General features: G+C 27.0%; 7 protein-coding genes across 16 annotated transcripts; 3 read left to right on the top strand and 4 right to left on the bottom strand.

Moving 5' to 3' along the window:
- The first annotated feature begins 208 nt into the window (after positions 1 to 208).
- Positions 209 to 3,956, top strand: LOC127070029 (uncharacterized). Of its 2 annotated transcripts, none has more exons than XM_051007830.1 (2): positions 209 to 562; positions 2,888 to 3,956. In XM_051007830.1, exons 1-2 carry the CDS (start codon positions 515 to 517, stop codon positions 3,182 to 3,184), a joined length of 345 nt encoding a protein of 114 aa, XP_050863787.1. In that variant the 5' UTR covers positions 209 to 514; the 3' UTR covers positions 3,185 to 3,956. The 2 variants fall into 2 exon arrangements, with proteins under 2 accessions (XP_050863787.1, XP_050863778.1); XM_051007821.1 differs by lacking the exon at positions 209 to 562 and adding an exon at positions 1,771 to 2,560.
- Positions 3,608 to 6,845, bottom strand: LOC127070012 (NEDD8-activating enzyme E1 regulatory subunit). The gene is made up of 8 exons (XM_051007782.1): positions 6,232 to 6,845; positions 5,865 to 6,029; positions 5,570 to 5,752; positions 4,982 to 5,477; positions 4,760 to 4,893; positions 4,474 to 4,676; positions 4,205 to 4,341; positions 3,608 to 4,120 (listed from the first exon to the last, which is right to left on the bottom strand). The coding sequence occupies exons 1-8, from the start codon at positions 6,297 to 6,299 to the stop codon at positions 3,890 to 3,892; spliced, it is 1,617 nt and encodes a 538-aa protein (XP_050863739.1). The 5' UTR covers positions 6,300 to 6,845; the 3' UTR covers positions 3,608 to 3,889.
- Positions 6,846 to 7,005: 160 nt separating this feature from the next.
- Positions 7,006 to 11,896, bottom strand: LOC127070940 (F-box/SPRY domain-containing protein 1). 6 transcript variants are annotated; one of them, XM_051009599.1, is made up of 5 exons: positions 11,462 to 11,896; positions 10,525 to 10,962; positions 9,939 to 10,212; positions 9,756 to 9,846; positions 7,006 to 9,635 (listed from the first exon to the last, which is right to left on the bottom strand). In XM_051009599.1, exons 2-5 carry the CDS (start codon positions 10,827 to 10,829, stop codon positions 9,541 to 9,543), a joined length of 765 nt encoding a protein of 254 aa, XP_050865556.1. In that variant the 5' UTR covers positions 10,830 to 10,962; positions 11,462 to 11,896; the 3' UTR covers positions 7,006 to 9,540. The 6 variants fall into 6 exon arrangements, with proteins under 6 accessions (XP_050865556.1, XP_050865527.1, XP_050865546.1 ...); XM_051009570.1 differs by having other exon boundaries at positions 7,006 to 9,846; positions 11,462 to 11,571; positions 11,659 to 11,896; XM_051009589.1 differs by having other exon boundaries at positions 7,006 to 9,846; positions 10,525 to 10,871; positions 11,462 to 11,571; positions 11,659 to 11,896.
- A 120-nt stretch (positions 11,897 to 12,016) lies between these two features.
- Positions 12,017 to 14,841, top strand: LOC127070929 (la-related protein 7). Of its 2 annotated transcripts, none has more exons than XM_051009546.1 (6): positions 12,017 to 12,207; positions 12,398 to 12,652; positions 12,758 to 13,104; positions 13,159 to 14,169; positions 14,306 to 14,450; positions 14,536 to 14,841. In XM_051009546.1, the coding sequence occupies exons 2-6, from the start codon at positions 12,403 to 12,405 to the stop codon at positions 14,685 to 14,687; spliced, it is 1,905 nt and encodes a 634-aa protein (XP_050865503.1). In that variant the 5' UTR covers positions 12,017 to 12,207; positions 12,398 to 12,402; the 3' UTR covers positions 14,688 to 14,841. The 2 variants fall into 2 exon arrangements, with proteins under 2 accessions (XP_050865503.1, XP_050865493.1); XM_051009536.1 differs by having other exon boundaries at positions 12,019 to 12,224.
- A 108-nt stretch (positions 14,842 to 14,949) lies between these two features.
- On the bottom strand, positions 14,950 to 16,398 carry LOC127070969 (H/ACA ribonucleoprotein complex subunit 1). The gene is made up of 5 exons (XM_051009623.1): positions 16,208 to 16,398; positions 15,977 to 16,033; positions 15,608 to 15,747; positions 15,286 to 15,526; positions 14,950 to 15,216 (listed from the first exon to the last, which is right to left on the bottom strand). Exons 3-5 carry the CDS (start codon positions 15,733 to 15,735, stop codon positions 14,950 to 14,952), a joined length of 636 nt encoding a protein of 211 aa, XP_050865580.1. The 5' UTR covers positions 15,736 to 15,747; positions 15,977 to 16,033; positions 16,208 to 16,398.
- A 774-nt stretch (positions 16,399 to 17,172) lies between these two features.
- Positions 17,173 to 20,027, bottom strand: LOC127070964 (protein CREG1). Its single transcript, XM_051009608.1, has 6 exons — positions 19,899 to 20,027; positions 19,503 to 19,823; positions 18,238 to 18,392; positions 17,905 to 18,024; positions 17,738 to 17,819; positions 17,173 to 17,646 (listed from the first exon to the last, which is right to left on the bottom strand). Exons 2-6 carry the CDS (start codon positions 19,789 to 19,791, stop codon positions 17,411 to 17,413), a joined length of 882 nt encoding a protein of 293 aa, XP_050865565.1. The 5' UTR covers positions 19,792 to 19,823; positions 19,899 to 20,027; the 3' UTR covers positions 17,173 to 17,410.
- LOC127070917 (serine/threonine-protein phosphatase 6 regulatory ankyrin repeat subunit B-like) lies at positions 19,936 to 25,184 on the top strand. Of its 3 annotated transcripts, XM_051009518.1 has the most exons (3): positions 19,936 to 20,033; positions 20,284 to 20,494; positions 21,368 to 25,184. In XM_051009518.1, the coding sequence occupies exon 3, from the start codon at positions 21,371 to 21,373 to the stop codon at positions 24,266 to 24,268; it is 2,898 nt and encodes a 965-aa protein (XP_050865475.1). In that variant the 5' UTR covers positions 19,936 to 20,033; positions 20,284 to 20,494; positions 21,368 to 21,370; the 3' UTR covers positions 24,269 to 25,184. The 3 variants fall into 3 exon arrangements, with proteins under 3 accessions (XP_050865475.1, XP_050865466.1, XP_050865485.1); XM_051009509.1 differs by lacking the exon at positions 19,936 to 20,033 and having other exon boundaries at positions 20,074 to 20,494; XM_051009528.1 differs by lacking the exons at positions 19,936 to 20,033; positions 20,284 to 20,494 and adding an exon at positions 20,542 to 21,200.
- The last annotated feature ends 273 nt before the right edge of the window (positions 25,185 to 25,457 follow it).

Here is a 25,457-nt window from a genome sequence, read left to right as displayed (position 1 = left end):
CGTTGAAAATATAAAATTTCCATAAATCGGGATCATTTCACTGATTATGAATTCAACGTTCAATGACCGCGTTCCCGAACATTTTAAATAAAAGAGCGCGAAATCTGAAAAACGGTGATATAAAAACAATATAGAGTGATCGAACTATTGCATTGCATATATTACGTCGGATAAAACAAAAAGAAAACACCAAGATTTTTGCAATTGGAATTCTGTGATGTGTAGTATTCAACAGATTGCACGATTCAGTGAAGGAATAATAAGAGTGAAGAAAACCGGTTGATGAGAGCCTTTTGCAATGTTCTTATATAACGAAACGATTTTAGATGTAATGATAGTAAAATAGGTAATAAATTAAAAAACGAATTAGAGGCAACTAATCTATAATTTTAATCGATGATCGCACGAAATCTGATGTAAAAAGGATTACTAATATTAACGATCTGCGATAAAGGGTCATAAAAAGATGTTGTGAATAATTCACATAATAATGAATTAATCCTCTCAAGTGAAAATGAAGTGTTTCGGGAGTTTCTTCAAGCATACTTGGCATCCGCAACAGGTGAGGCCGATTTATGTTAAATATTTATTACTACTTATAACTTAATTTATATACTTTTTATATTTATATTTCACTTTTGAAAAGTTTTAAAAGATTCTTTTTTTGCGAGAAAATATATCCTCCGATTAAAGCAATTTCATAATCTTAAAGTCAATAAAATTCTCATAATTATAATGATTATACCGAACGTTTATAAAGTAATTTATCTGGATGTGTATACGATATATGACACACCACAAGGTCACCATAAGGAATTTACATATACTAGATATGTACATATATGTACATATATACTTCTACACGAATGTTTCGTTACGAATGCATCGTTACAACGTAGAAAAAACAATTGGATCCAATCGTTTTAGATCGAGCGTTCGATTCAGGTACGAAAACAGACGGTACAATCTTATTCATAATACCGTTATTGTGAACGCGCAGCTTTCAAAAGAATCTACTTTGAGGAACTTTCTCTTTTGTCAACCAATTAATTTTTAATTGATTTTTCATTCTCGGTTAAGACATTTGCACTTTTATTAGTAAAAACATCCTATATTACGGAAAAAATATACACATATATACATATTTATCTACATCTAATCTCATATACATATGCATATACATATACATATGAAAAAACATAATTGATAAAGGAGTACCAGAGGTCGAGGCTGATAAGGATTAGTTGACTTCTAACGGAACGCGCCCAACTAAAGAATTTTAGTTTTCGAATTACTACGATCACAACTTACAATTAACTTATTTCTTTAAGTTTCTAGTGATATGTTTTATATTTTAAATCCTAGAATGTCTTTGTGAGCGCTATCTTAAATTGAACTAATTCGACAACCTCAGATCATAAAACGAGTGAAAATTTTATCAAAAAATGTGACCATCATTACGATGCTAATAAAAATGTGTTTTTGATATCGCTCGATGTTTACCTTTGCTGGTCAATTAAATGATATATAGATTATTTGAAGAACTTATAAAAAATCATCGACCTTTCTTTTTCATTAAAACGATATAGATAGGTACGTAAAGCGATTTAAAATTGAGGAAAATATCTGATTTTTTTCTTTTTTTTTAAACATTCTTTTTTTTCTTTCTTTTTTTTTTATACACACGTTTGACAAAAATATATATGTATATTTATACTCCAAAAGAGAATGATAGAAAACTTTCGATGAGTTATTAAAATTTGTAGATCAACGCTATTTATGTGATGTAAATAATGAAATATAATATAATATAAACATAATCTTATCATACTTTTCCAAAGTGTATATTCATCCTGTGTGCAGAGAAATTACAATAATAACATATAGAAAAAAAATACAAGAAAAATATGTAGAAATTACGAAAGAAAAGACACAAAATATAGCATCGAACAAAAAAAGATCGAATTCATTTTGACATCGTAATAGAACTTAAAAATTAATATCGAATTATTGTCGGCCTTTAAAGATTCTCATAGTTATAACAAACATAACAAGTTACCGAATTATAAATTTTCTATAATATTCCAAAGTATTAGCACTTTAGAGGTGTAGGCTAATGTAGACTCGTCACTAGCGGTATAGTAATACAATAAAAATAGTGGAAATATTTGAAATCGCGTAAGGTTACGCGACTATTAGTGTTGGACATCGTAATTTTAAGTATGCATATTTATACGTATTTGTTTTCTGTTTTTAATTTTTTTTTCTTATATTTTTTCTTTTTATTTTTTTCTTTTAGTTTAAATATTTTCCATTACATGTGAAATTTATTTAATGTTGCACAAATGCACAATAATTATAATCAAACTTTCAAATCCACTTACAAATTAACTTTTTCATTGGTATATAAGTTTGTTAACAGATGACGATGTCGTCATCTAAAACTGGGTGGGATTACCCATATTTTGACCCTACTGAAATAATGACCTCGGTCTATCAACCGGCACCAATTCCAGAAGAAGAATTTCTTCCTCGAAAAAAACAGATACCAGATACACACGTAATCCGATTTCCTCCTTTCACCTATGATTCATTATAGATTGCATTTTTTATCGGTATTTCCGTAATATTATCATTGAAAAAAAAATTTTTTTTTTTTTTTACATTTTACTTGTTCTAATTTTTTAATGACAGATATTTTACAAAACAATATCATTTAGCGATGGCTGAACAATAGCTTAAACATTTTTTTGTAAAAATCTATAAATTTGTATAGATGTAAACACCGCTTTTAATCTCTCGCAAAAAAAAAATAAAGAATTTATATGATACATATTTAACGAACGATTGAATGTTAAAAAAATATTTGTTTTTTTTTCACTTACAGATAAACAATAATAATTCGTCAATATTCGAAGGAATGAAAACAAATGTACAAACTACCAATGCAATGGAATTGAAAGAAGTGGATGTGATCGCACCAACGAAGAGTGTCGCAACGTTGACTGTTGTGCAACCAGGAAGTATACCGTGTCAAAATAGTGGTTGCAAAAACTGGGGAACTCATGGTGTACCTGAAAGTCCCTGGCACATACTTAAAACAATATTTCTCGTTTCTATTATTGTTACGTTAATTATATGGATATTGATTTACGCGCTGCTAGCACAATATCAAATATTCTGATGACAGCGTATTTGCGATGCATAAAGGAATAGAATGATTAAACCGTGCATGGTCAAAATCAAGATCGAATTATGCTCTTTGTATGAAAAAGTATTTACTTTATACAGTCGAAAAAAATCAGTCGGATATGTATGTAGACTGTATATGTTGATAATTAGAAATAATTATTTTATGTACTTATGTACTCACATCAGAATTATATAATCACATAACTTATTTAATATAGTTAGATTTTAATGTTATACTCAGTAATGATTTTGAAATATTAATTTTTTATAATTATTACTATAAACAAAAGTATATCTTTGACATATAGAAATAATGATAAAAATAATTTTATTCTGTGTTAAATGATAATGTATTAAAAAAGAAAATAATTTCAGAAATATCTGTACCTGCCAAATTAGTTAAATTATTAGCAAATTTGTATTTTAATAGATTTATCTCATGTACTATAGGAGATTCTATAAAATTATACATTTGTATGTACTATATATTTTACATGTAAGTTCTACACAAAAAATAATTAATGTAATGCATTTTAGCAAGTTCTTGAAAAAAAGTGTAAAATTTTGATAAAAATTGTCTGCATAATTGGTGATAATAATTAAAGCATAAATATAACACTTAAACTACAAAACTGTATTCTTCAGTTAATACAGATGTGTGTGTGTGTGTGTGTGTATGTGTTTAAAATAATTGTTTCTAGAAAAAAAATGTACTAGAGTTTGATGTCACAGCGTCATAAATAAAAGTGTTATGAAGAGGTTTATACTGTTTCGTAATAAATTTGATAGTTTCTTGAGCAGCCAATCCACCTAAAAATGCAGATACTGAATGCAATTCAGCGCCACCAAATCGACAAAATTCGTGAACATAATCATCCTTTGCCAATGGTCCACATCCCCATTCACTCAACAATTTTGTAATACAAGCCTATAATATGATTAATATTGCATTTTCTCTTATAATGTATTATCTGTAATGTATTCTATATAGAATTGAAATAATATTACATACCTTTAATTTAACAATGTCAGGCTCAACTTGATCATCGAATTCCCCTGGATATGAATTATATTCTGCTTGAAATTTCTCAACTCCTCTAAGTACAACATAATACACCATTAAACTTTCAGGATTCTCCAAACTTTGCACTAAAAAAAATATAATAATTATATCTGATGTCTATGCATAATATTCTTCTATTCTATACAAGTAATATTTTAAAAGAATTAATGATATTAACAATGAAAGCTATATATATAGTTTTCTTTTTGATTACCTACCTATATTATTGGTATCAATAATTTTAGGATCATATTCATCAGCTATACAAGTCCCTCTTTCTACATAAATATCTACAGCATATTTACAAAATAATTTTACATCTTTCTCAGATATTGAATCTGAAGATTTACCCAACTGTCGTAGTAGCTGCAGCGTGCGTCTCCACACTGCTTCTGCATCTGCTGATGCTTGCTTATAGTAACTAGAAGTAGATAAAGGTATGATTGATACCATTACCTAAATTATTCTAAAACAATACTATATCATGTTTATTCAAAATCATACATTTGCTGTAGAGTTATATATTTCTCTGTATCAGCTGTCATATCTGGCAGAGTTCCTTTTAGTGGTAACGAACCACAACCTTCATTGTCAATAAAATCTCTTACTGCTTTAGCAATGATCCAAAATGGACTGCTCTAAAATATATTATACCATCAATTTTTTTTTAATTCCAACATTTAGATTATTAGAAGGTTTATAAGAAAAACAGTTTTTTAACAATACCTTTGCTGTTAAATTAATACAGCATTCATCATTTAAAATATTTTTAATTCTATCAGGAACTTCAGTACAACCTACACATGTATTTACAGCTTTAATTGCTTCTTCAAAATTTTCTTCAGTATTTACTGTATCTTGTTCATCTTTCCTCATTCCTTTTCTTATTATTTCTCTCAATAGTTGCTTATCTTTATAAGTCTTTGGCAAACTTCCATGATTCAAAATCCATTTTGATAAATATTTATATAAAATAACTACATATGGTATATGAGAATGATCTTTAAAGCTCAATGTGTCAAGATCAATAGAGTCTAAATGCTTTTTTAAGGTTCCAAAAGGTTTATCTAAACGTAAATCTGGTGTTTCATTATCTGGATGTGTCTCTACTATAGTATGTTCTTTCACTTGAATTCGCATATAAGCAATGAAACCTATACTCCTACATACTATTAAAGGAATATTTAATTCCCAAAGTCGTCTTGACAAAAGGACTAAGCATCTAGAAAAATATAGAAATTATGATAAAAAAAAAAAAATGCTTTATTGAATTTTCAAGTATCTAATTAGTTAATTCTTTAGTAAAATACTTACTTTTCTGTTAATGAAGTAGCAACTACTACTGTAAAGTTATTTAAAAAATCTGGACTATTATATAAAATCTGTTGTGGTTCTTCATCAATATAATCACCTCTGACATCAGGATTTAATTCTAATAACATCTGGGTCGCAACTTGAGCCCTAGATTTTCCAACACTATCTGCTTCTAGAAAAAAGCTAAACAGACAGATAAACAGGCAACAAATAAGTTTAAAAAAATATAATTTAAATATGTATTATATATATATATATATATATATATATATATATATATATTTCTTTCTCATACTTTGCTCCAATATCTTCATTTGTTATCTTTTTTCCATCAACAATAGTAAATGCACCAATACCAGGAAGAACCAATGATTTTAAAATTTCTGTACCCAATCCAGTAGCATTTATAAGACAAATATGTGCTGCTTCTAAACAAGCTTGACCATGATCTCCCCATAATCTAAAATTTTTATAGAATACACAATGAGTTGAATATACGAAAGTATTAAGGATATAATGTATACAATAATATAAATATATAACAAATATTATGTGTGCGAGTATGTGTATGCGCAAATATAGAAGTTCTAAGAACTCTTAATAAATAACAAAACAATTATTTATAGTTAATTATAATAAATGTATAGTTAATTAATGAATACCTCAATTGTCGATCATATTTTCTATTTCGTTCCGACTGTTCAGGAGATTTAGGGGCTGGTGATGCCATAATGATGAATTCTTTAATATTTTCTCAGATTATTGTCAGTGCATATGGATACAATATTCATATATATATATATATATATTATAAAGAACCGTAAGATTTTGAAAAATCCATTGAATTACCACATACACATGTACTTTAATCTCAAAGCATTTGATAAAATCTTGAAGAATTTAATAAGATGCTTATATAAATTTAACGTATTTTACACTCAGTATTTTAACTTATAAAAAGTTTATAAAAAGCCGTCGAGGTTATGTTCGAAATATCATCTCTTGAAACTAATCCATAAAACAGGTTTATAAACTATGACGCCATATTTACTATATACTTAGCATCTATTTATGCAAAACAAAAAGATACATTTCTTTTATTGCTAATCGCGATAAACTACACGTAGCGACATCTTAAAGAGTTCCACATTCAAAAAGCATATTAAGCGCCGAAAACACTAATCGTACTGCATGTATGTGTAAAATATTTCATTAATAAGACTACCAGATGCAACTTATTATAGCTGCATTACTAATTATAAAAAATGGGCTACTAAATAGTAAATACGAAGTATAAATTAAGAAATAAATTGTATTTCTCAAATATACGTACATACATACCACATGATTAGTATTAATTATTTTATGTGTGTATGTACATATATATATATATATATATATATATATATATATATACATATATATATATACATACATACATACATATATATATATATATATATATATATATATATATATATATATATATATATACACACACTTGTGCTGTACATATTTTTGTACAAAAGTTTAGAAAAACTAATTCTGACTACACTCAATTAATGTCATGATCATAATATATATATATATATATATATATATATATATATATTTATATTATAAATAATTTACCTACAATAATTTCTACAAGTACTTTCTACTAAATTAGATGCTAGTATTAAATCTCATAATAAAACAGCATTATTTCATGAATACTTAACAGAGACAAATAGTTTGTGATGTACATATCATGTATGTATTTAATACAAGAATTTTTACAATGTAGATGCTAAAAGCATATTAGAATCTTTTTTCAGATGTGAAATATTCTTGTGCATTTTACCACAATAGTGGTACAAAATTTTATACATCATATTTACATTATGTTAAAATGGATTTTATGTTGTTTATTTCTAATTGATAGTATGAACAAAATAATTAAAATAATATAATACAATTTAATGACTTAGTCCAAAATCATGTATAGTTGCTGAGGTAGAGGAGTGAACTTATTAATATCTTGCTATGCACAGTAAGCATTATTACATTCACAATCTGTTCATGTAATCCAATCTATTAACACTATTTCTTTAATTATGTAATCATTCATTCTAGAGTATTTTATAGAAACTCAAAAGTATCAAGGATTACGTTTGTCTTATAAATTAATAGAGATCTAAGGATAAACTTCGAAAATAAATTTAAATATAACTTTGTATTATATTCTAATACTCATTTATGATAATACTATATGAACTTAAATATGAATAAAATTAATTAAATAATGAAATAGAAATAAATACTACATCAATGAACATCTTAATAATGTAATTGCGTAGATCATTGCAGAATATCTTTTTTATAACAGACTTAGTCCTTGCTTTCATTTTTATCGGATTGTACTATATTAAATTGTGAAAATATTCTAAGATTGTATAACGACATAAATGATGGTTACTATAAAATGGAATACACATATATTGAAAGTAACGATTATGTAAAGAGATAGGGCCAACTGTGATGGTGCTTAAACTTATTTTATAATACTTAATAAATATTAATTGGGATTAATGTTATTTATATGTGTTCACAAAATTCACATACATCCTAGTTTGGACACATTAACACACTTTGCGGAAAATATGTTCTTATGTAAATCTCATATTTTTTGTATGATGTATATGCATGTATGCGTATATACAATTAGTTTACAGGCCATAAGAACTACAAGAGATACTTTTAATGTATAATTTTATAAACATACAAAGACCCTGAATTTATATAAGTTAAAGAATCTTTCAAAAGATTCATCCTTTTTAACAGTGTGTTTCATTCAATTTTATTTTCGCGAACTATTATAAAATTTTTCATACTATTGCAATACTTGCATACAGTCAAATAGTAGAACACATTCCTTGGGTAATGACTAGTGTATCAGATAACATCCATATTATAATTACAACTAAAAAGAAATAAATAAAATAAATTAAATTATAATATTAAGTAAACTTAAATTTTTTAATCAAAGTTGTGTAAGTAAATTATATTGTCATAACTATATCATGAAAAACAAAAATATTAAGTATATACATCAAGTTCAGACTGTTTGATTGAAGAATTATAAATTGCATCAGTTGCAATATTTGCACTAAATATTCAACAAGTAAATAATACTGATAAAATATATAAAATAGATATATATCCTAAATAATTAAGAGAAACTAATTAAATATATAAAATCAATATAATAAATAGACAGAAAAAGAAAAGAAAGTAAAGTCAAAATATGCAAAATTCTGAAAGTGAATTAAAAATTTAATATATGAAATTTTAGCTCTAAAATAAATTTAAATAAAATTAGATAAATATAATCTCTCTATCTTCAATATACGTTGACCATATGCAAATATAAAAAGTTGAAAGATTTTTAAATTCATTTATCAAATTTAAATTAACTAGTGATTATGCCATGTGATTAATTTTTCTTAACAAATAATTTAATATCAAAAGAACTTTTTAATTTGAAAATTTAAACCAATTGTTAATCAGTTAAATAGTCAATTTTGTTCTTATACTTATGAACTGGCCAAAATAAGATAAAAAATTCTATGTATAGTTCCAGTATAATATTAAAATTATATGGTTGGAGTTCATAAAAATACTTTTATCCTATTTCATGATCATTATATGATCTCAAAGTGGATCTGATAAAAGCAAAATTTAAATAATTTAATGATGTTGTGCGATTTATAACACTCCATCTTAAATATAATAGAACTAACTATTTACAATATTACCAACCATGTAATTTAATAGGCACACATTCTCTAATAAGAGAATCATATCTTTTAGTGTGCTAAATCTACTGAAACGTAGATACGTCGATATAAGATGCCACAAGCTCTGCAGCAAACTGCAGAATGTAGTTTCGGATAAGTATTCAAATATATTTTTTTGTTGGAAGTAAAACGTTAGCCATCGAGAGGTGGCCCTATGTACACCATTGATATTTCTGAATTTCCATATACTGCAGAAACCGATGGATATAACCTTTTATCTGGTAACCCTGTACAGTTAGTTGTAAAATGAATTCTGATGCTGATTAATTGATAATAAATATAGAATGTTGTGTAAGAAAGTGCTAAATGATTAATCGAATTATTAGAAATAGTAACAAAAAAATCACCTCTAAAAGCTACACCTAGAAATTCATAATTCTTCTCGAATGACAATGTGTTGTCATCACAGTCTAGTATGACTCTGATTTTCTCTCCTATCTGAAATTATGATAATATAGCTTTAATAATTTAATCATTTATTGCATCACTTTTTATTGACTTATTAAAATTGGATCAAGAAGAAATGTCACCTGGTATGTTGGAGCATTATTAAGTAATGGATAACTGCCTTGTGCATCTCCATTATGTAATAAATGATTGTCAACAAGATTCCATCCCCAAGAATGTTCATCAGAACCAAGCAGAGCTACATATCCATGACATAACAAAGGTGCCTCTTTTGTAGCTATACCTACAACAGCTACTGTACCTAATGGTCCTTCCCATATCACTTCCCATGCATGACGTCCATGTCGAAAACCTATTTTACCTCTACAAGCATCTGTGCTTTGTGCAACAGGATTCCTAAAAAAATATTAAAATTGATATAATGATTAATATAAAAAATGATAATATAAAAATATAGCTTTTTAATAATATCTTTTATTACAATATTAAATTTTTTTTTATGAATGCTCATTTAAGCATATATTCCACATTTCACATTCACCATGACAGATAAAAAAAATAAACATTTTTTGTTTACTTGATAATAATTGAAATGAAAAAATTTTAAAAATCTACGAAGTATCAACATGTTATAAAATAACAGTAAAATCAAATAAATACGTAGTGATTACAAACAAAAAAACTCGATCGTTCGATCACAAAACATACCTGTGTAAAGTAAATCCATTTGGCTTGATATAAACATTACGCGAACAATCATTTGGATTCCAAGCATGATAAAATGCTCGAAGCTTCGCTTTGTAAGTGGGTACCGATGATAATAAATCAGAACTAAGTGCTTCTTGAGCTAACGTTCTAATACAATGCATTCTCCATACATCGTTATTTTCATCCCTTAAGAATCTATACCACCTCTTACATACCAATGCACAGTTTCTTAACGTGTGTAAGTCTAGATAAGAGAAAATCACTTCTAAGACATGATCTGACGCGTTCAATGCGATACCGTCCATTTTGCCGGTTCTCTGTCAGTAGAGGCCAGCGGGTCAGCAGAGCTAGCAAAGGAAGAAAACATTTGCTGAAGATAGTGGTTAAGCGCGTTTGCCACTTGAAAATTAGTACAGTTTTCATGGGGGCGCTTTGTATCTATACGTATTGTCACAGAAACAAAACACACATCATTCAAGTTTATATTTGAAAATCAGTAATAGACGAATATGAGAATTCATGACGTAAAAATCAGTATACGAGCTTCTTTTTTGCCGCAGATCTTGAGGAGTGCTACTGTACGAAATTTTTTCTTCGCGAAAAATATTAAAAACAACATTTACATTAACAATGAGTTCAAACAATAGTTCTTGACCGATTTTGATAAACAAAGTCTTATTTCAAAGATAAAAATTTAATCAAAGAGTTTGCTTTCTCGACTTTTTGAAAAAGCTTCATTTTTTAAATTATTCTCGAAGAAATACCATTATTTGACATAATTTTTTTGAAAGAAAATAAAACTCTTGCAAATACGTGGGAAGACTCTTTACATAGTATACATATGTATATTTTTTTACACTACACCAGAGAGCTATAAGTCAAATCGACTTTTTTTTTTTTTTTTTTTTTCTTTCAAGGATCGACTATACACACATACAAAGCAACAGATCCATATCCATGTAGGTGTGTAGTGGGGAAATGAGCTTCAATCGTTTTAACACAAACGTGACGAAGTAACACCACGGCGCCTTGATAAACTGTTAAAAACTGAGTTTACGTCATGAATTCTCATATTTGCAATTTTTGTCTGATTTTGATGATCAAGTGCTCATTTAAAAGATAAAGGTTTCTTACACGAAATAAGGATGTCCGATTTTTGAAACAAATTTTTATTTGCATGAAAATTACTCTGGAGAATTATCTGTTTTTAGACATGACTTTTGCAAAGAAACTAATATAATATTTTTCAAAAATCCGGCATTCTTATCTCGTATGAAAGATCTTTATCTTTCGAATGTCCTTGATCAATTATATCGGATAAAAATTATAATTATGAGAATTCATTGCAAACGCATAAGAAGAAAACCCCTTAACTGACTAAATTGAAACTCAAGCCAATAGCGTGCGCTCCTTTTGATCGACTTGCGAGATTCTTTATGGTACGATTGCCACGCTCTCTGGCGATGTAGTACCAGATATTTAGAAGATAATAATGCCATCTTTTATATAATTTCATAAAACTCCAAGCACGGTTATCATGCAAACGTATTACCATATAGCGCTTTGATCACTGAGAAATTTGACTCATAGTTCTATATGTCTTTTGCTACTTCTATATGTTTTTTATAGTGTTTTGTGAAGCAATTCAAACCGAGAGAAGTTAGAAAATTTAAGCTATATAAGGTATTAATTGATTATCGGTAAGTGTTATTAAAATATTGAAACAACATAAAAGGTAATAAAAAAATAAAGAAAGGTACTTTGCGAACATTCCAGCGTTTTAGATTTAAAAGTTTTTAGATTTAGGAGAAAATATGTTTAATAATAATTGATAACGTTTGAAATAATATTTTGATGTTTTATTAATTTATAGTTACAATGGTCATGGAAGAACAGCACTCTGACATGGAATTAGCAGCAGAAAAAATTCCAGTACCACAAGTGCAAAAACAAATAGAAATGCCATCTGTCGAAACAAACAATAGAATCAAAAGCATTTCTCGTAGCAAACCAAGATTTAGGAAAAAGGCACTACATGCAGCCATACTTAAACAGATGGAATTTTATTTTTCTGATGCTAATTTAAGTAAAGATCGTTTTTTAGGAAGTCTTATTAAAGAAGATCCATGTAAGAATCTACTTTGTCCAATATCGTTTACCAAATTTTAAGCTTTAAGAGCCTTTTGATTGAACCTGATAACTGATGTTCTACATAACATATTACTTTTTATAGATGTTGACTTGAGTATCTTCACTAGATTTAACAAAATCCGAGAATTAACTACAGACATAAATAGAATAGCTAAAGCACTTCAAGTATCAACAATGTTATCAATTTCTGATGATGGTTTAAAAGTTTGCCGTATAACTCCAATCAAACAAAAGGAAAATACAGAAGACTGTACAGTGTATGTTCAAAATTTACCACCAGGTGCAAATCATGATTGGTTAAGTTCAATTTTCTCTCAATATGGAAATGTTGCATATGTCTCCATACCTCATTATAAGATTAATAAAAAAATAAAAGGTTTTGCTTTTGTGGAATTTGATACACCAGAAGAAGCTAAAATATGCATTAAGGTAGGTAATATAAAATATATGATATAAATATGATACAACTGCTTTATTCTTTAGGCTTTTAAAAAAATGGATTGTCTCTTACCTTCTCATACAAATCCTGATGAACTTTTAAGTATTACTACTTTTGATGATGTTGAAAAAGATGTCACAATGGAAGGTAAAATGGTAAAAATGAAACAAAATGAAACAAATTTGACCAGTGATATAAATTCAGAAGTAAAAATTCCAAACCTAGAAATGTTTGATATTGAAATGGAAAATGAAAAAGATAAGAATAAACAATGTGTGCTTAAAGAATCTATTAAAATAGAAGAGAATTGCAATGACTCAAAAAAGGTAATAAAAAGGAAGTATAGCTCTTCTTCTATAACTGATGCAGATATTGATGTTAAAGATAAGATGATTGTATCAGAACCAGAAACTAAAAAATCAAAAAAATATAATAAACATGTAAATGAAAGTTCAAATAACCACTTGTCTGATATTGAGCCTGAAAATGAAATCTCCAATGAAAATAATGTTTCACAAGAGTCAGAAAAAATGGATTTAAATGAAGAAGGGAACGAAGAAACGAATGAGCTGTCCAAAAAACCAAAGAAAAAGCTTAAGAAAGCGAAATCTGAAAATGAAAGCATTAATGAAATTTCAGACAATACTATTAAAAAAGAAAATATAATAATAGAAAATGTTGAAATGACTAATAATACTAATACTGAAGAAGTTACAGATGAAAAAAAAAAGAAACGAAAACGTAAAAGAAAAAGTAGGATTGATGACGATTCTATAAGTAATATAGGACTACAAATAATGGCTAAAAAACATTGGAAGTATTTAAGAAATAAATATTTAGAATTGCAAAGAAGTAAAATGAAACAATTGAAACAACATTTGAAGAAAACAAGGAATCAGTGGTATAACTATGATAGGACAAAATCAGATAAAGAAGATACTGAAGAAAAAGAAAAAATATCTACCACAGACAAATCTCCAAGACTTTCTTTTATACCCGGAGTAATAGTAAAAATTGAATTAAATGAACCATGTACAGATCCAAGAAGTTTAAAGGTTTGAACATTTGTTTATGTGACTATGTTAATTGCGCGACTACATTTATTTTTCTATAGAACTATATACCCATACATAAATATATAAATATTTCAAAGTATTTTAGGATTAAATTATACAAAATAGTATCTTTTAGGCGGAACTGAAAGGTAATAACAATATAAAATACATAGATGTGTCAGAAAGTGCTAATGAAGTATATGTTAGATGTGACACACCAGAATCAGCTCAATCTTTTATTCAAAAATCTAATAAAGAAAAAAATATGATTATATTAAAAGGTGAGCTTATAGTATTTTTTAACTAAGTTTAAAATATGTAATATAAATTATTATGATGAAATAACATTATATTGAATCATTACAGATGAGGATGAACGTATATACTGGAACAAAATACTACAAGATAGAGAAGAAAAATTGAGCAAAAAAGTCAGAGTTAAACAAAGGGGTAGAAGTAAACTTCTTAAGAAAGCAGAGAAAGAATTAGGAAAACATATAAAATTTGATGAAGTTTAATAAATTTTTTTTCTTGTATAAATCGTTAACACGTGTACATACAAATGAAAATATTCTTTGTATTATAATATACATTAAATATTTTTCTGTGTATTGTATTCGTTAAACATTATAAAATCAAATGTGAATAATAAATTTGAAGTCTTAAATCCTTTTTTTTGCATGTTTGTTTTTCAATACAAATACATTTCTATATGTCAAAATTAATCTTATCAACACTTTGTCTTTATTTCAGCCTCTCTTTTTTAAAATTTCTTACAATCTACCATTTTCCTCTACCGCGTCCTCTACCAAAATCACGTCCAAAGCCGCCGCCGCCACCACCACCACCACGTGATCCTCTAAATCCTCCTCTACCACTACCACCACCTCTATTAAACGAACCTCTCCCTCCCCCACCACCTCTACCACCGCGTCCACGAGATCCTTTGTTTATTCCACGTCCACTACCACCACCCCTTTTTTTTTCACCTGGAGGTTTGGGTAGAAACCTTTGCAAAGGTAATAATTTTGCTGGATCTATGAACAGCTGAAAGATAACATATATTTTAATAAAAATAAATTATTAATTGCTGTACATGCAGCAAAAAGATCTTACCGGAGTATCCTTCACAAAACTGGATGCTTTAATATTTTCTGATAATCTTATTGATACATAATAATCTCTAATATTACCAAATATTTCATCTATTTTCCCTATTTGTTGTTTATTTTCTGTATATATAGGTGCATTAAAAAAAGGAACTTGTTCAATATCCACTTTAGCAACAAGATCATCTTGAACAGTCCATGTAAAATGACCTAATGGAGTTACCGTTTCAGGAGGGCCTTGATCAAATCTATATACATTTATATAGGAAGTTAATAGAAGAAATAATGAAACACACAGCTTATATATATAAATATATTTGAATTATTACCCTCTTGAACCTCTGTCTCCACCACCCCCACGTCCACCTCTACCTCCACGAAATCCTCCACCTCCTCTACCAAATCCTCCACCACTTCTACCAAATCCTCCTCCACCGCCACGACCACGAAATGACATATTTATAGTCGTCTGTAATAAACAAATTTTTTAAAATACGTTTTATTACTTTTCATCTTCTTGAAAACTAACAAAAATTATATATTATTACAATACATAATAATAATAAAATATAAAATAAACCATCATATCCTTAATTTAAATTCTACATATACAAGAACAATACTTATTTGTTTATTTTAAACAAAATAATTCATTAATTTACATTATTTTTTCTGATATAAAATCATGAAGTAAATACCTTTTATAAAATTAAATAATTCTTGTGGAATAGACCACGTGTTTGATTCTATTTAACCTATATGAATAAACTGTTATGAATGAACTGTTATTAACTTATTATTTACTGTTATTATATTACTTCGTATAATTATTCTTATTAATTATTTATTGTACTAAAAATGAATACAAATATAAAATAATATATATTCAATTATTTTTAACTTTTCTTCAACAATAGATCAAATGATACCATGTTTATAGACGCATGATGCGCGCTAAAGTTAAGATTAAACCGGTTAAAATTTCATTGGAGATTCTCAATCACGTGACTGTAATGTCTAAAATTTCAGTGAAAATCAATTTTAATCGCTTTTTATATATGATGATCTATGTAAAATGTTATAAATTTTTTTATTAGGAAATATCGACAATCCGCTGGTTTTTTTCTAGTATTTTAAATAGTTTTAAAAGGAAAAACTAAATCCACCAGATAGCCAAAAGAATAGTCTGTACTACATTTTTTCAACGAAATGAAATAAATTTTGACATTTTTATGTAGTTATTATAAATTTATGTAGTTATTTATAAGTGTTTATCTATAAGTTTATATGATCGAAGAGTTCGTTTAGTTTTTTTAAGATTCATAATCCATCAGAAATTTGAAATGTCTCGTTTGATGAAAGTGTTGATATGTTATTAGTATTTGGTGAATGTCAAAAAAATTATAGTGCTGTTTAAATATTTCCTGAAAATTTCAGTGTACAAAAATCGCATATGATATTTTTACGATTAAAGCGACTCCAAAAAATTAGCACTTTGTTGTAAAACGAAAATATAACAAATGATGATAATGCTATTGCAAATATAGCAGCAGTAAGTGTGAATCCATAAATTAATGTACGTCAACTAAAATGAGAGAGTAAAATCAGTCAAACTTTAATTATAAGAATTTTGAAACAAACAATAATTTTGTTATATTTTTCTAAATTACTATATATTCAGAAATTATCTTATATCAAAAATAATATATTTCTTTTTATTTCAATAATTGTATGTAATATTAGAAAATATATCCAATAAATGTTACTTATTATTTTCATTCCACTTAAAAATAAGGAAAAGGTAAATGAATAATAAAAATATTCTTTGACTGTAAATAGATCTGAATATATCTTAACATACACAAGATAACTTTATAACAAAAAAAATTTCAAGTTTTTGAGAAAATAGTTTAATTTATATATTTGGTAAAGTGTCAAAAATATTGTTCTATTAAATATTTACATTAGGTATTATCAATTTGTATCACAGTCCATAGTATAGTAATCACAATGTGTAAACATTTTCAAAAATGTGATACAAGTATTTCAAAAAGTATGAGTATAATGGAATTTTACACTGTAAATTTACCATGAATATATAAGTTGACTATGCTTGGTTATTAATATAATATTTAGATATTATGAACAATTGGATTTAGAAAATTTGTCATTGGTTTCATATTATATGCTTCTTGAGAATCACTCGCATAATCTTGATGCTGTTTACGAATACGTTTATAAAATTCTTCAGTGACATTTGGTGTCGGTGGATGCAAGTAATCCTTTACACTGACATATTTTGGACCACCAAATGTATCCAAAACTGCGATAGATATCATTTTCAATTTGGCAAAATAGAAATGGTGATCTGGAAAGTATATATTTTAAAAATATATATTTTAACAATATTTCTACAGATATTACCATACACAATCACATAGATTAATAATTAATTGTACCTGCAGGCATGTTCTCCAAAGCAGGATGACGTCCAAACACAGCACTTTTAGCTAATTCTATCTCAGGATTATCATTTTTTATCTGTAAATATTATAATATCATAATATTGAATATTTATTTTATATAAATTTTTTGTTAAAAATTATTTCATTCATTTTTTACTAACTGCTTTAATCTTTCCAGTAAGTATGACCCTTGCACAGCGTGGATCCATTGGATCCCATATTTTTTCTCTACAATAATTTTCTTGAGCTAAAGTCATGAAAAGGGTAGCTCGATTATCTCTCTGTAATAATAATAATATATCTGATTAATACTTGTCATGTATATATACCTTATTTTACATATAAAAGAATTATATAGAATTTGTAAAAACAGAAGACAAAAGAATGTTTGATAATGATATCTTATCATTTAGCTATATTATCTGAAAGAATAATATATTTCATTTAGAAACATATATCAACATATTTTCAATGTTAAACTTATTGATACATACAGTTAAATCTTGTGATGTAAAGTCCAAAGGTGTAAGATAAAGATAAGGTATTCCAGATCCATTACCTAATGGACCATCAGAAAAGGAAACTAAATTAACTGTTGGAAATGTTTCAATTTCATGTCGTGTACTTATAGTCGCCACAGAGGTCCAATCTATAAAAATATTAATTTTAATAGAAAAATTAATGTCATGAAAATTAATATAAATTCTTTAATCTTCTCAATATTTCGAAATCGTGAAACGTGGAAATGAAAATTTTTAAATAACCAATGAAATCATATTGATAGCATGCACTTATCATGAATTAGATAAAATAAAATTGAAAATTATTTTTTATTTATTAATTTTTTAATTTCGAAAATAAATTAAAAATATAATGATGTTTTCAGAAAATATATTATTTCTTATTTTAAATCTTCTATTTAAATTAATGAAGAACGTCGATTGACGTCAAGGTATTTCCGTAACAGTTGACTATTTTTGGGAATATAAGGATAACTGGCAAGGTTTCTTACAAGCGAGGATTTGTGAAATTCATTTCATATCAGGAAATTCTTAATCGTCATGTTGTAAATAAATATATTAATTCTTTTAAATTCTAATGAAGTTAAAAACATTTATAAAATATTTGGACATGTTTGTTCGGATCTCGATTCGTACAAACAAACAATGAAGATAATTATCACTCGTATATGTACGTTTTTCATAATAATCCAAAGTTAAGGAACAACATATGCAACAAAAAAATTTATTTTTTTATATCGATTTTATATAATATTAATATCATATGCAAATCAATGTTAATTCTAATAACGTTCGATCATGTCTATAGTTTTTATATCTATGTTCACTCTTTACGAACTATGTCAATGTTAAAAATAAGCGGGAATAATTAACAGTTCAAATAATGTCGATAAATACATTCTCTGTTTGACCTTACGTGATTGGAAAATAGTCAATATTTTTAATAAAAAATAATGATGATAATAATAATAATAATAATAATAATAATAATAATAATTTCGTTGAAATTTAATTGCAACAAACTTCACGAAATCCTCGTAAAAATAGCGTAGAATTTAATTAATCAAAAGCAACAACTATTATAATATTTAAAGATATATTTAGTTGCACGATATAAATAGATCGTTCAAATCGATTTTGTTGATTCATTATACATTGGAAAAAAAAAGAATATTGTTTCAACTTAAAAAACGATCAAAATTAAAATTTATTGTGTATAAACATTACGTCATACTTACCAGCTTGATTAACAATATATCTTGCCATTAAAACAGCGTCTTCAACCGGAGGTGGATCTTGCGATCGTCTATGTTCTCTCTCATAATTTTTTATTGAATCTGATGAATTGTCAGTAAAATCGATCGACCATTTCCCTTCTCTTTCTCTTTGTTCTTTCATTTTCTTCCACTCGAGAAATTCTTCGAATTCTTGCCATTGTCGATACTTATCGCCGTTCTGATTGTTGTATTTTTTTGCCTCGATCGTTAAGATCAAAAAGGCAATGAAAATACTCACTCGGAGGATCATCTCAACACTTTTTGCACGATTTATGACAGCAGCTAGAAAAAGTACAATATCGATCAGATATCTTAAAACATAAAACTTATATGTATTTTTTCTTTTTATTTACGTACGCTACGTTCCAACGTTCTTACACAAATGGCTAATCTGCAATGACTGTCGGATTCGCCGATTCCACTTGAAAACCTCGCATTATCAAAAATACTTGACTGCTGCTTTAATACGCATGCGTAATAGTTGATATGAACGTAACTAGAAATAATTTATAAATTTTCACATTTTGATGCAAGATTTTGCAAATAGTAATACATATAAAAAGAAACGTTTGAACTTCGATAATACCTCGTATTCAATATCATTTTTAGAATATTTCCATTTGTTTAATCGCTATTTTACCTTACATTTTTATTATCAATTACGATTCTTTTAAAATTCAATTGCTTGTAATTTAATATATTATTAAAGTAAATACACATAAAAACATATTATATGTTTTAGGCTATATGTACTTTATATGTGAAATATGATCATTTATAATATGGTGTAATATTTTACAATCATCGATAGCAAGATATAAAACGGGAAGACAGTTCATCGAAGGTTTACTGTAACAGGCAACTTCGTGAGAATACCACGGGTTATTTAAGTGAAATTTCTAACAAGTTGGACCAATCGTGTGGCAACAAAGGAAAATAACAGCTCGTTTAAGGTACGACATAAATATTGTTTTCCTTGCAATTTCTTTTGTCTTTTACTATCACTTCGATTCTATGTTAATGTTTAATCCATTAATATTAATGTTTAATCTATATATCTAGATTGTCCCAAAAGTTTTTCAAGCTATCTTAAGCTGTTTTATCTGGCAATGTAACAATGTTTGTCTGGCAAATAAAAACAAAAGATACTTTTGGGACAGTCCAATATTAAAAAAAAATGATTAAAAAATATACGATAAATAGTATAATTCAGAAAACAATTTTAATTATTTAATTAAAATTCAATTTGAATTTGATCAAATATATTAGATTGTCATCGATTATGAATCGATTGAGAAAGTATCTCGAATTGATATAAAATATTGATGTTGAATAATAAAAAATTATATTGAACAATATGATTTGATGCTGGATCCTATTTTATGCTTTACAATAACGCTGTTAAAATATTTTTAAAAATATTTTTAATGATTACGCAATATATGATATAAATATCTTTATATATCGTGTTCATGAAGAGTCAGTTCAGATAAAGTCATATTTTGATTGCAATATGTTGAGCAAGTCATGTATGCTGATACAGGTTAAACAATATTAGAGGTCGCTATGTCGAATTTAAATATTAAACTTTCTTTTTGCACAAATGTGTGTGTACACACGCGCGCGTACACACACATACACATGTAAAAAGAGAAAAAAGTAAATATTTATTTCAGTATTTTTTAATAATCTGAAAGCAATGATATACCTTAGTTTTAAATATTATCTAATTTCTATAGAATTTAAAGAGCAGTAATATTTTTTTACATTACATATTTGTTATAAATCAATCAAAATGTTTAATATATAATATTATTTTGTTTCAGTTTATGAATAATATATTTTCAAGAAAGCAGTCGTCCTCTATAACAAAAAAAATGGAGAGTGATCTGTCTAATGATTTATTTGATGCTATTCAAAAGAATGATTTAAATAAAGTTATAGATTTGATTTCAAAAGGGGCTAATGTTAATACCTGTGATAATACTGGTAAGTTTCCTTTGCAAGTAGCTATAAAAAAGGAATCTACAGAGATCATAGAAGAACTTATACAGAAAGGTGCCGATGTTAATATTAAAGTTTACGATAAAGATCGTAATATACCACTTGTAGAATATGCCATGGAAGAAAGTAATACAAATATAGTTACATTATTAGTAGAAAAAGGGGCTATTGTTACATTTAATAATGATAATGAAGAAAAAGTACTACACTATGTTATCAAAAGTGGTATGTTTGAATTGCTAACAGATTTAATTAATAAAGGAATTAATATTAATTTAAAAACAGATGAGGGTCAAACACCCTTATTTATAGCAGTCAAACAAGGACAATTACAAATTGTCATATTTTTATGCAACTTGGGGGCTGATATAAACATACGTACTTCTAAAAATAGCACAGCATTACATTTTGCTGTATCATGTCCTGTATATGAAATTACAGAATTTCTCATTAATAATGGTGCAGAAATTGATGCAGAAAATGTATACGGTTATACACCTCTACAATGTGCTCTTTATGATAATAATTTAAAAATGGCTAAACTTTTAGTAGAAAAAGGTGCTAATGTAAATAGAATTTATATAAATACCCATTATGCTCGACAGAGATTAGGAGGTACACTTTTACACTGGGCTTCTCGAAATTGGAATTCAGATGAAGTAATGAAATTTCTCATAGAAAATGGAGCAGATATTAATGCCACTGAACGTGATGGTAGAACACCTCTTTGTTTATTAGTAAAACACAATGGAACTCCAGAAATGATAACGTTTTTTGTTAAAAATGGTGCAGATCTTAACAATAAAGGTGGTGGTAGTCCATTATATTGGGCTATCTATAGCCATTGCATAAGATTACAAACTTTATTGATAGAACTTGGCACAGATGTTAATGGTGTTATTGATAGCTTTGATGATTTAAAAGCACCATTGCATTTGACACGTGATTTACCTGTGGTAAAACTTCTTATAGATAAAGGAGCTAATGTAAATATTACAGATAAATTTAAGAGCACGCCATTACATTATGCTAATCATCTTTCTATAGTAAAGTGTCTTGTGGAAAATGGTGCTGATATAAATGCTAAAAACAATGAAGGAAACACACCTTTACATACAGCTGTTAATTTTCCTATAGTAGAATATTTAGTAGAAAAAGGTGCAGATGTAAATATTCCTAATTTTAAAGGGTATACACCATTGCATTTTGCAAAAAATGTAATTATAGCAGAGTATTTGATAGAGCAAGGTGCTGATATTAAAGCCATTGCAAAAGATGGAAAATCTATATTACATAGCATTATTGAAACAAATACATATTATGATTTAAATTTTATCGAGTTATCAAATTTGATACAATTTTTAATAGAGAAAGGTATAAATATTGACATTACTGATAATGATGGTAATACACCATTGCATTTGTGTGCTGCAACATATAACAATTTTATAGCAAAGATATTACTTGAAAATGGGGCAAATATTTCTGCTACTAACATTGAAAATAAAAAACCAGTAGATTTGGATAATGGAATGTTTGCAGATATGATCACTTCTGTAACAAAACTGTTTACTGCTGTGAATGAAAATGCATCCTGGAAAACAATAGAATCTTTAATTTTTTATAGAGCTCAATTGTTAAATGTTCCATTGGATAATTTTAAAACAACTATATTACATTCTATGGCACAAAATTGTGATGAAAGTATAGTGAAAAAATTGTTCCAACGACTACAATATAGAGAAAATATAATTAATTTTATTACTAAATATAAATTGGTAAATGCTCAAGATATAAATCATTGGATGCCTTTACATTATGCTGCACTAAGAGGAGATAAGAGTATAGTTAAACATTTATTGAATAATGGTGCAATATATAATGCTGAAACTTTAAAATTTGAAACACCAATGAAACTTACTACTAATGATGAAATTAAAAGTATACTTCAATTAACAGAAAAAATATTTGAATATGTAAAAGTAGGAAATAAGACAGAGGTTGCTAAATGTATTACAATACAAAAAGAAATCATTAATGCTAGAGATAATAATGGTGATAGCCCTTTACATCTTGCCATTTATCATGATCATACAGATATTGCAATGTTGCTATTAAAGCATGAAGCTGATTTTATTCAAATTAATGCTAAAAAATACACAACGTTACATTTTGCTACTTTCAAGGGTAATAAGGATATAGTTGCAAATTTGCTTATAAATCTGAAGAAAACTAAAAAATTAAATGAGTTCATTAATTTAAAATCAATAAATGGTATGACTGCTGTTCATATGGCTGCTAAGAACAATTTTATCGATCTTATAAAACTTTTATTGAGTTATGGTGCAATCTATAATGAAAAAGATAAAGAAGGCAAAGTACCAATGGATCTTTCTATGGACAAGGATATCATTGATTATTTAAAATTTGTGCAGGAATTATTTGAAGATGCAAAATATGGGAAAATTGAAATTATTAACAAATTAGAAAATTTAGATTGCAACGAATTTAAAACAGTTACAACTATTTGTAATAGACAAGGATATACATTGAAGGATATTATGAAATTTAATCAATACGATTGTATTCTTCAAAAATTTTCGAAAGTAGAATCAACGAAAAGTATTTTAGTCAATGGGACTAAAGAATCTCTAAATAAATACAGAAATAAATATTCAGATGAAAGTGACCAGGAAGATATCATTTTTGGTTTATTTGATTAATTTAAGATAAAATATATGTATATCTATATTTTAATTTTTATTATGTTTATATGTCAATTAAAAATATCAAAAGTTCTAGATTAGATTGAATTTATATTCCAAATAGGTCTAACTTCGCTTTTAATAATTTTTAAAAATATGTGGAAATATGTTTGATGAAGTGTATTATAATTTTTATACAATATGTTTTTTATTATGTAATTTATAATTACTATTTCTTTACGAGTATATATTTATATAGATATTTTAAGTATCATGCGTGTGAGCATAATTTATGTTTCGGATAATTTATATTTCGTCGATAATAGAGATCGCAAGTCGCAAATGTCATCTATCGGTAATCAATTTTTTGATCCCCTGTGATAGGCAACATTATAGCGACACATATTGCCTGTATTCAGGCGTGGCACATATCGGATATCGATAAGAAACATAAAAATTTAAACAAAAATTGTTAACATGTCAATTTTTTTTTAAAGACAATTATCTTTTATACTTTTTGCGATGTCTAGAAAGTAAGAACTTATTGCAATAGCTTTCATAGATGGAAATAATCTGCATTTTAGTTAAAAAAATATGCTTATTTAACAATTGTTTGATTTGAGTGACTTTTAAATATCTATAGGATTTTATTGTAAAAAAAGGGCTAAAACTTACATCGATATATTTTTCGCATTTAATGTTGAGGAAACTAGCACGTTGTTCGGCCCTGAGTTGTTCCTGTAATGTAGGTCGTCGTCTAACTGTTCCGCGTACCGTTCCGTCGAGTCCATACGACGTTCATTAGTCTGGTCCAACTTGGCTCTTCCAGCTCTTCTTCTTTGCTTACGATATTTTTCTACGAAGAGGAAAAGTTACTTGGGACAATAATATCTATGATAAGATTTTCATAGAATAAAAACTAGTTCATTTATTATTCCTTCCATTTTATTATTTCTTTCTGCATTCTACTGTAACCATTGATTTTATATAAAAGAAAACTTTATTGATTTGTGATTATAAAAAAAAGAAAAGAAAAGAAAAAAAAAACACTAATCTTTCTCAATCTTTTTTCTATGATTCTTAAGAAGCAAAATATCAGTAGTAAGACAAAAATCAGTAGTAATATCATAAAAAATTTCTAATTAAATATTTAAGTAAAAGAAAATTGTAAGATACACTTTCAATAAAGATACCTATATATTAAAAA

This window comes from Vespula vulgaris, chromosome 1, assembly GCF_905475345.1.
Source record: "Vespula vulgaris chromosome 1, iyVesVulg1.1, whole genome shotgun sequence".
Lineage (NCBI taxonomy): Eukaryota > Metazoa > Arthropoda > Insecta > Hymenoptera > Vespidae > Vespula > Vespula vulgaris.
Note: the sequence above shows the minus strand (reverse complement) of the source record. Positions and strands in the feature narration are given on the sequence as shown.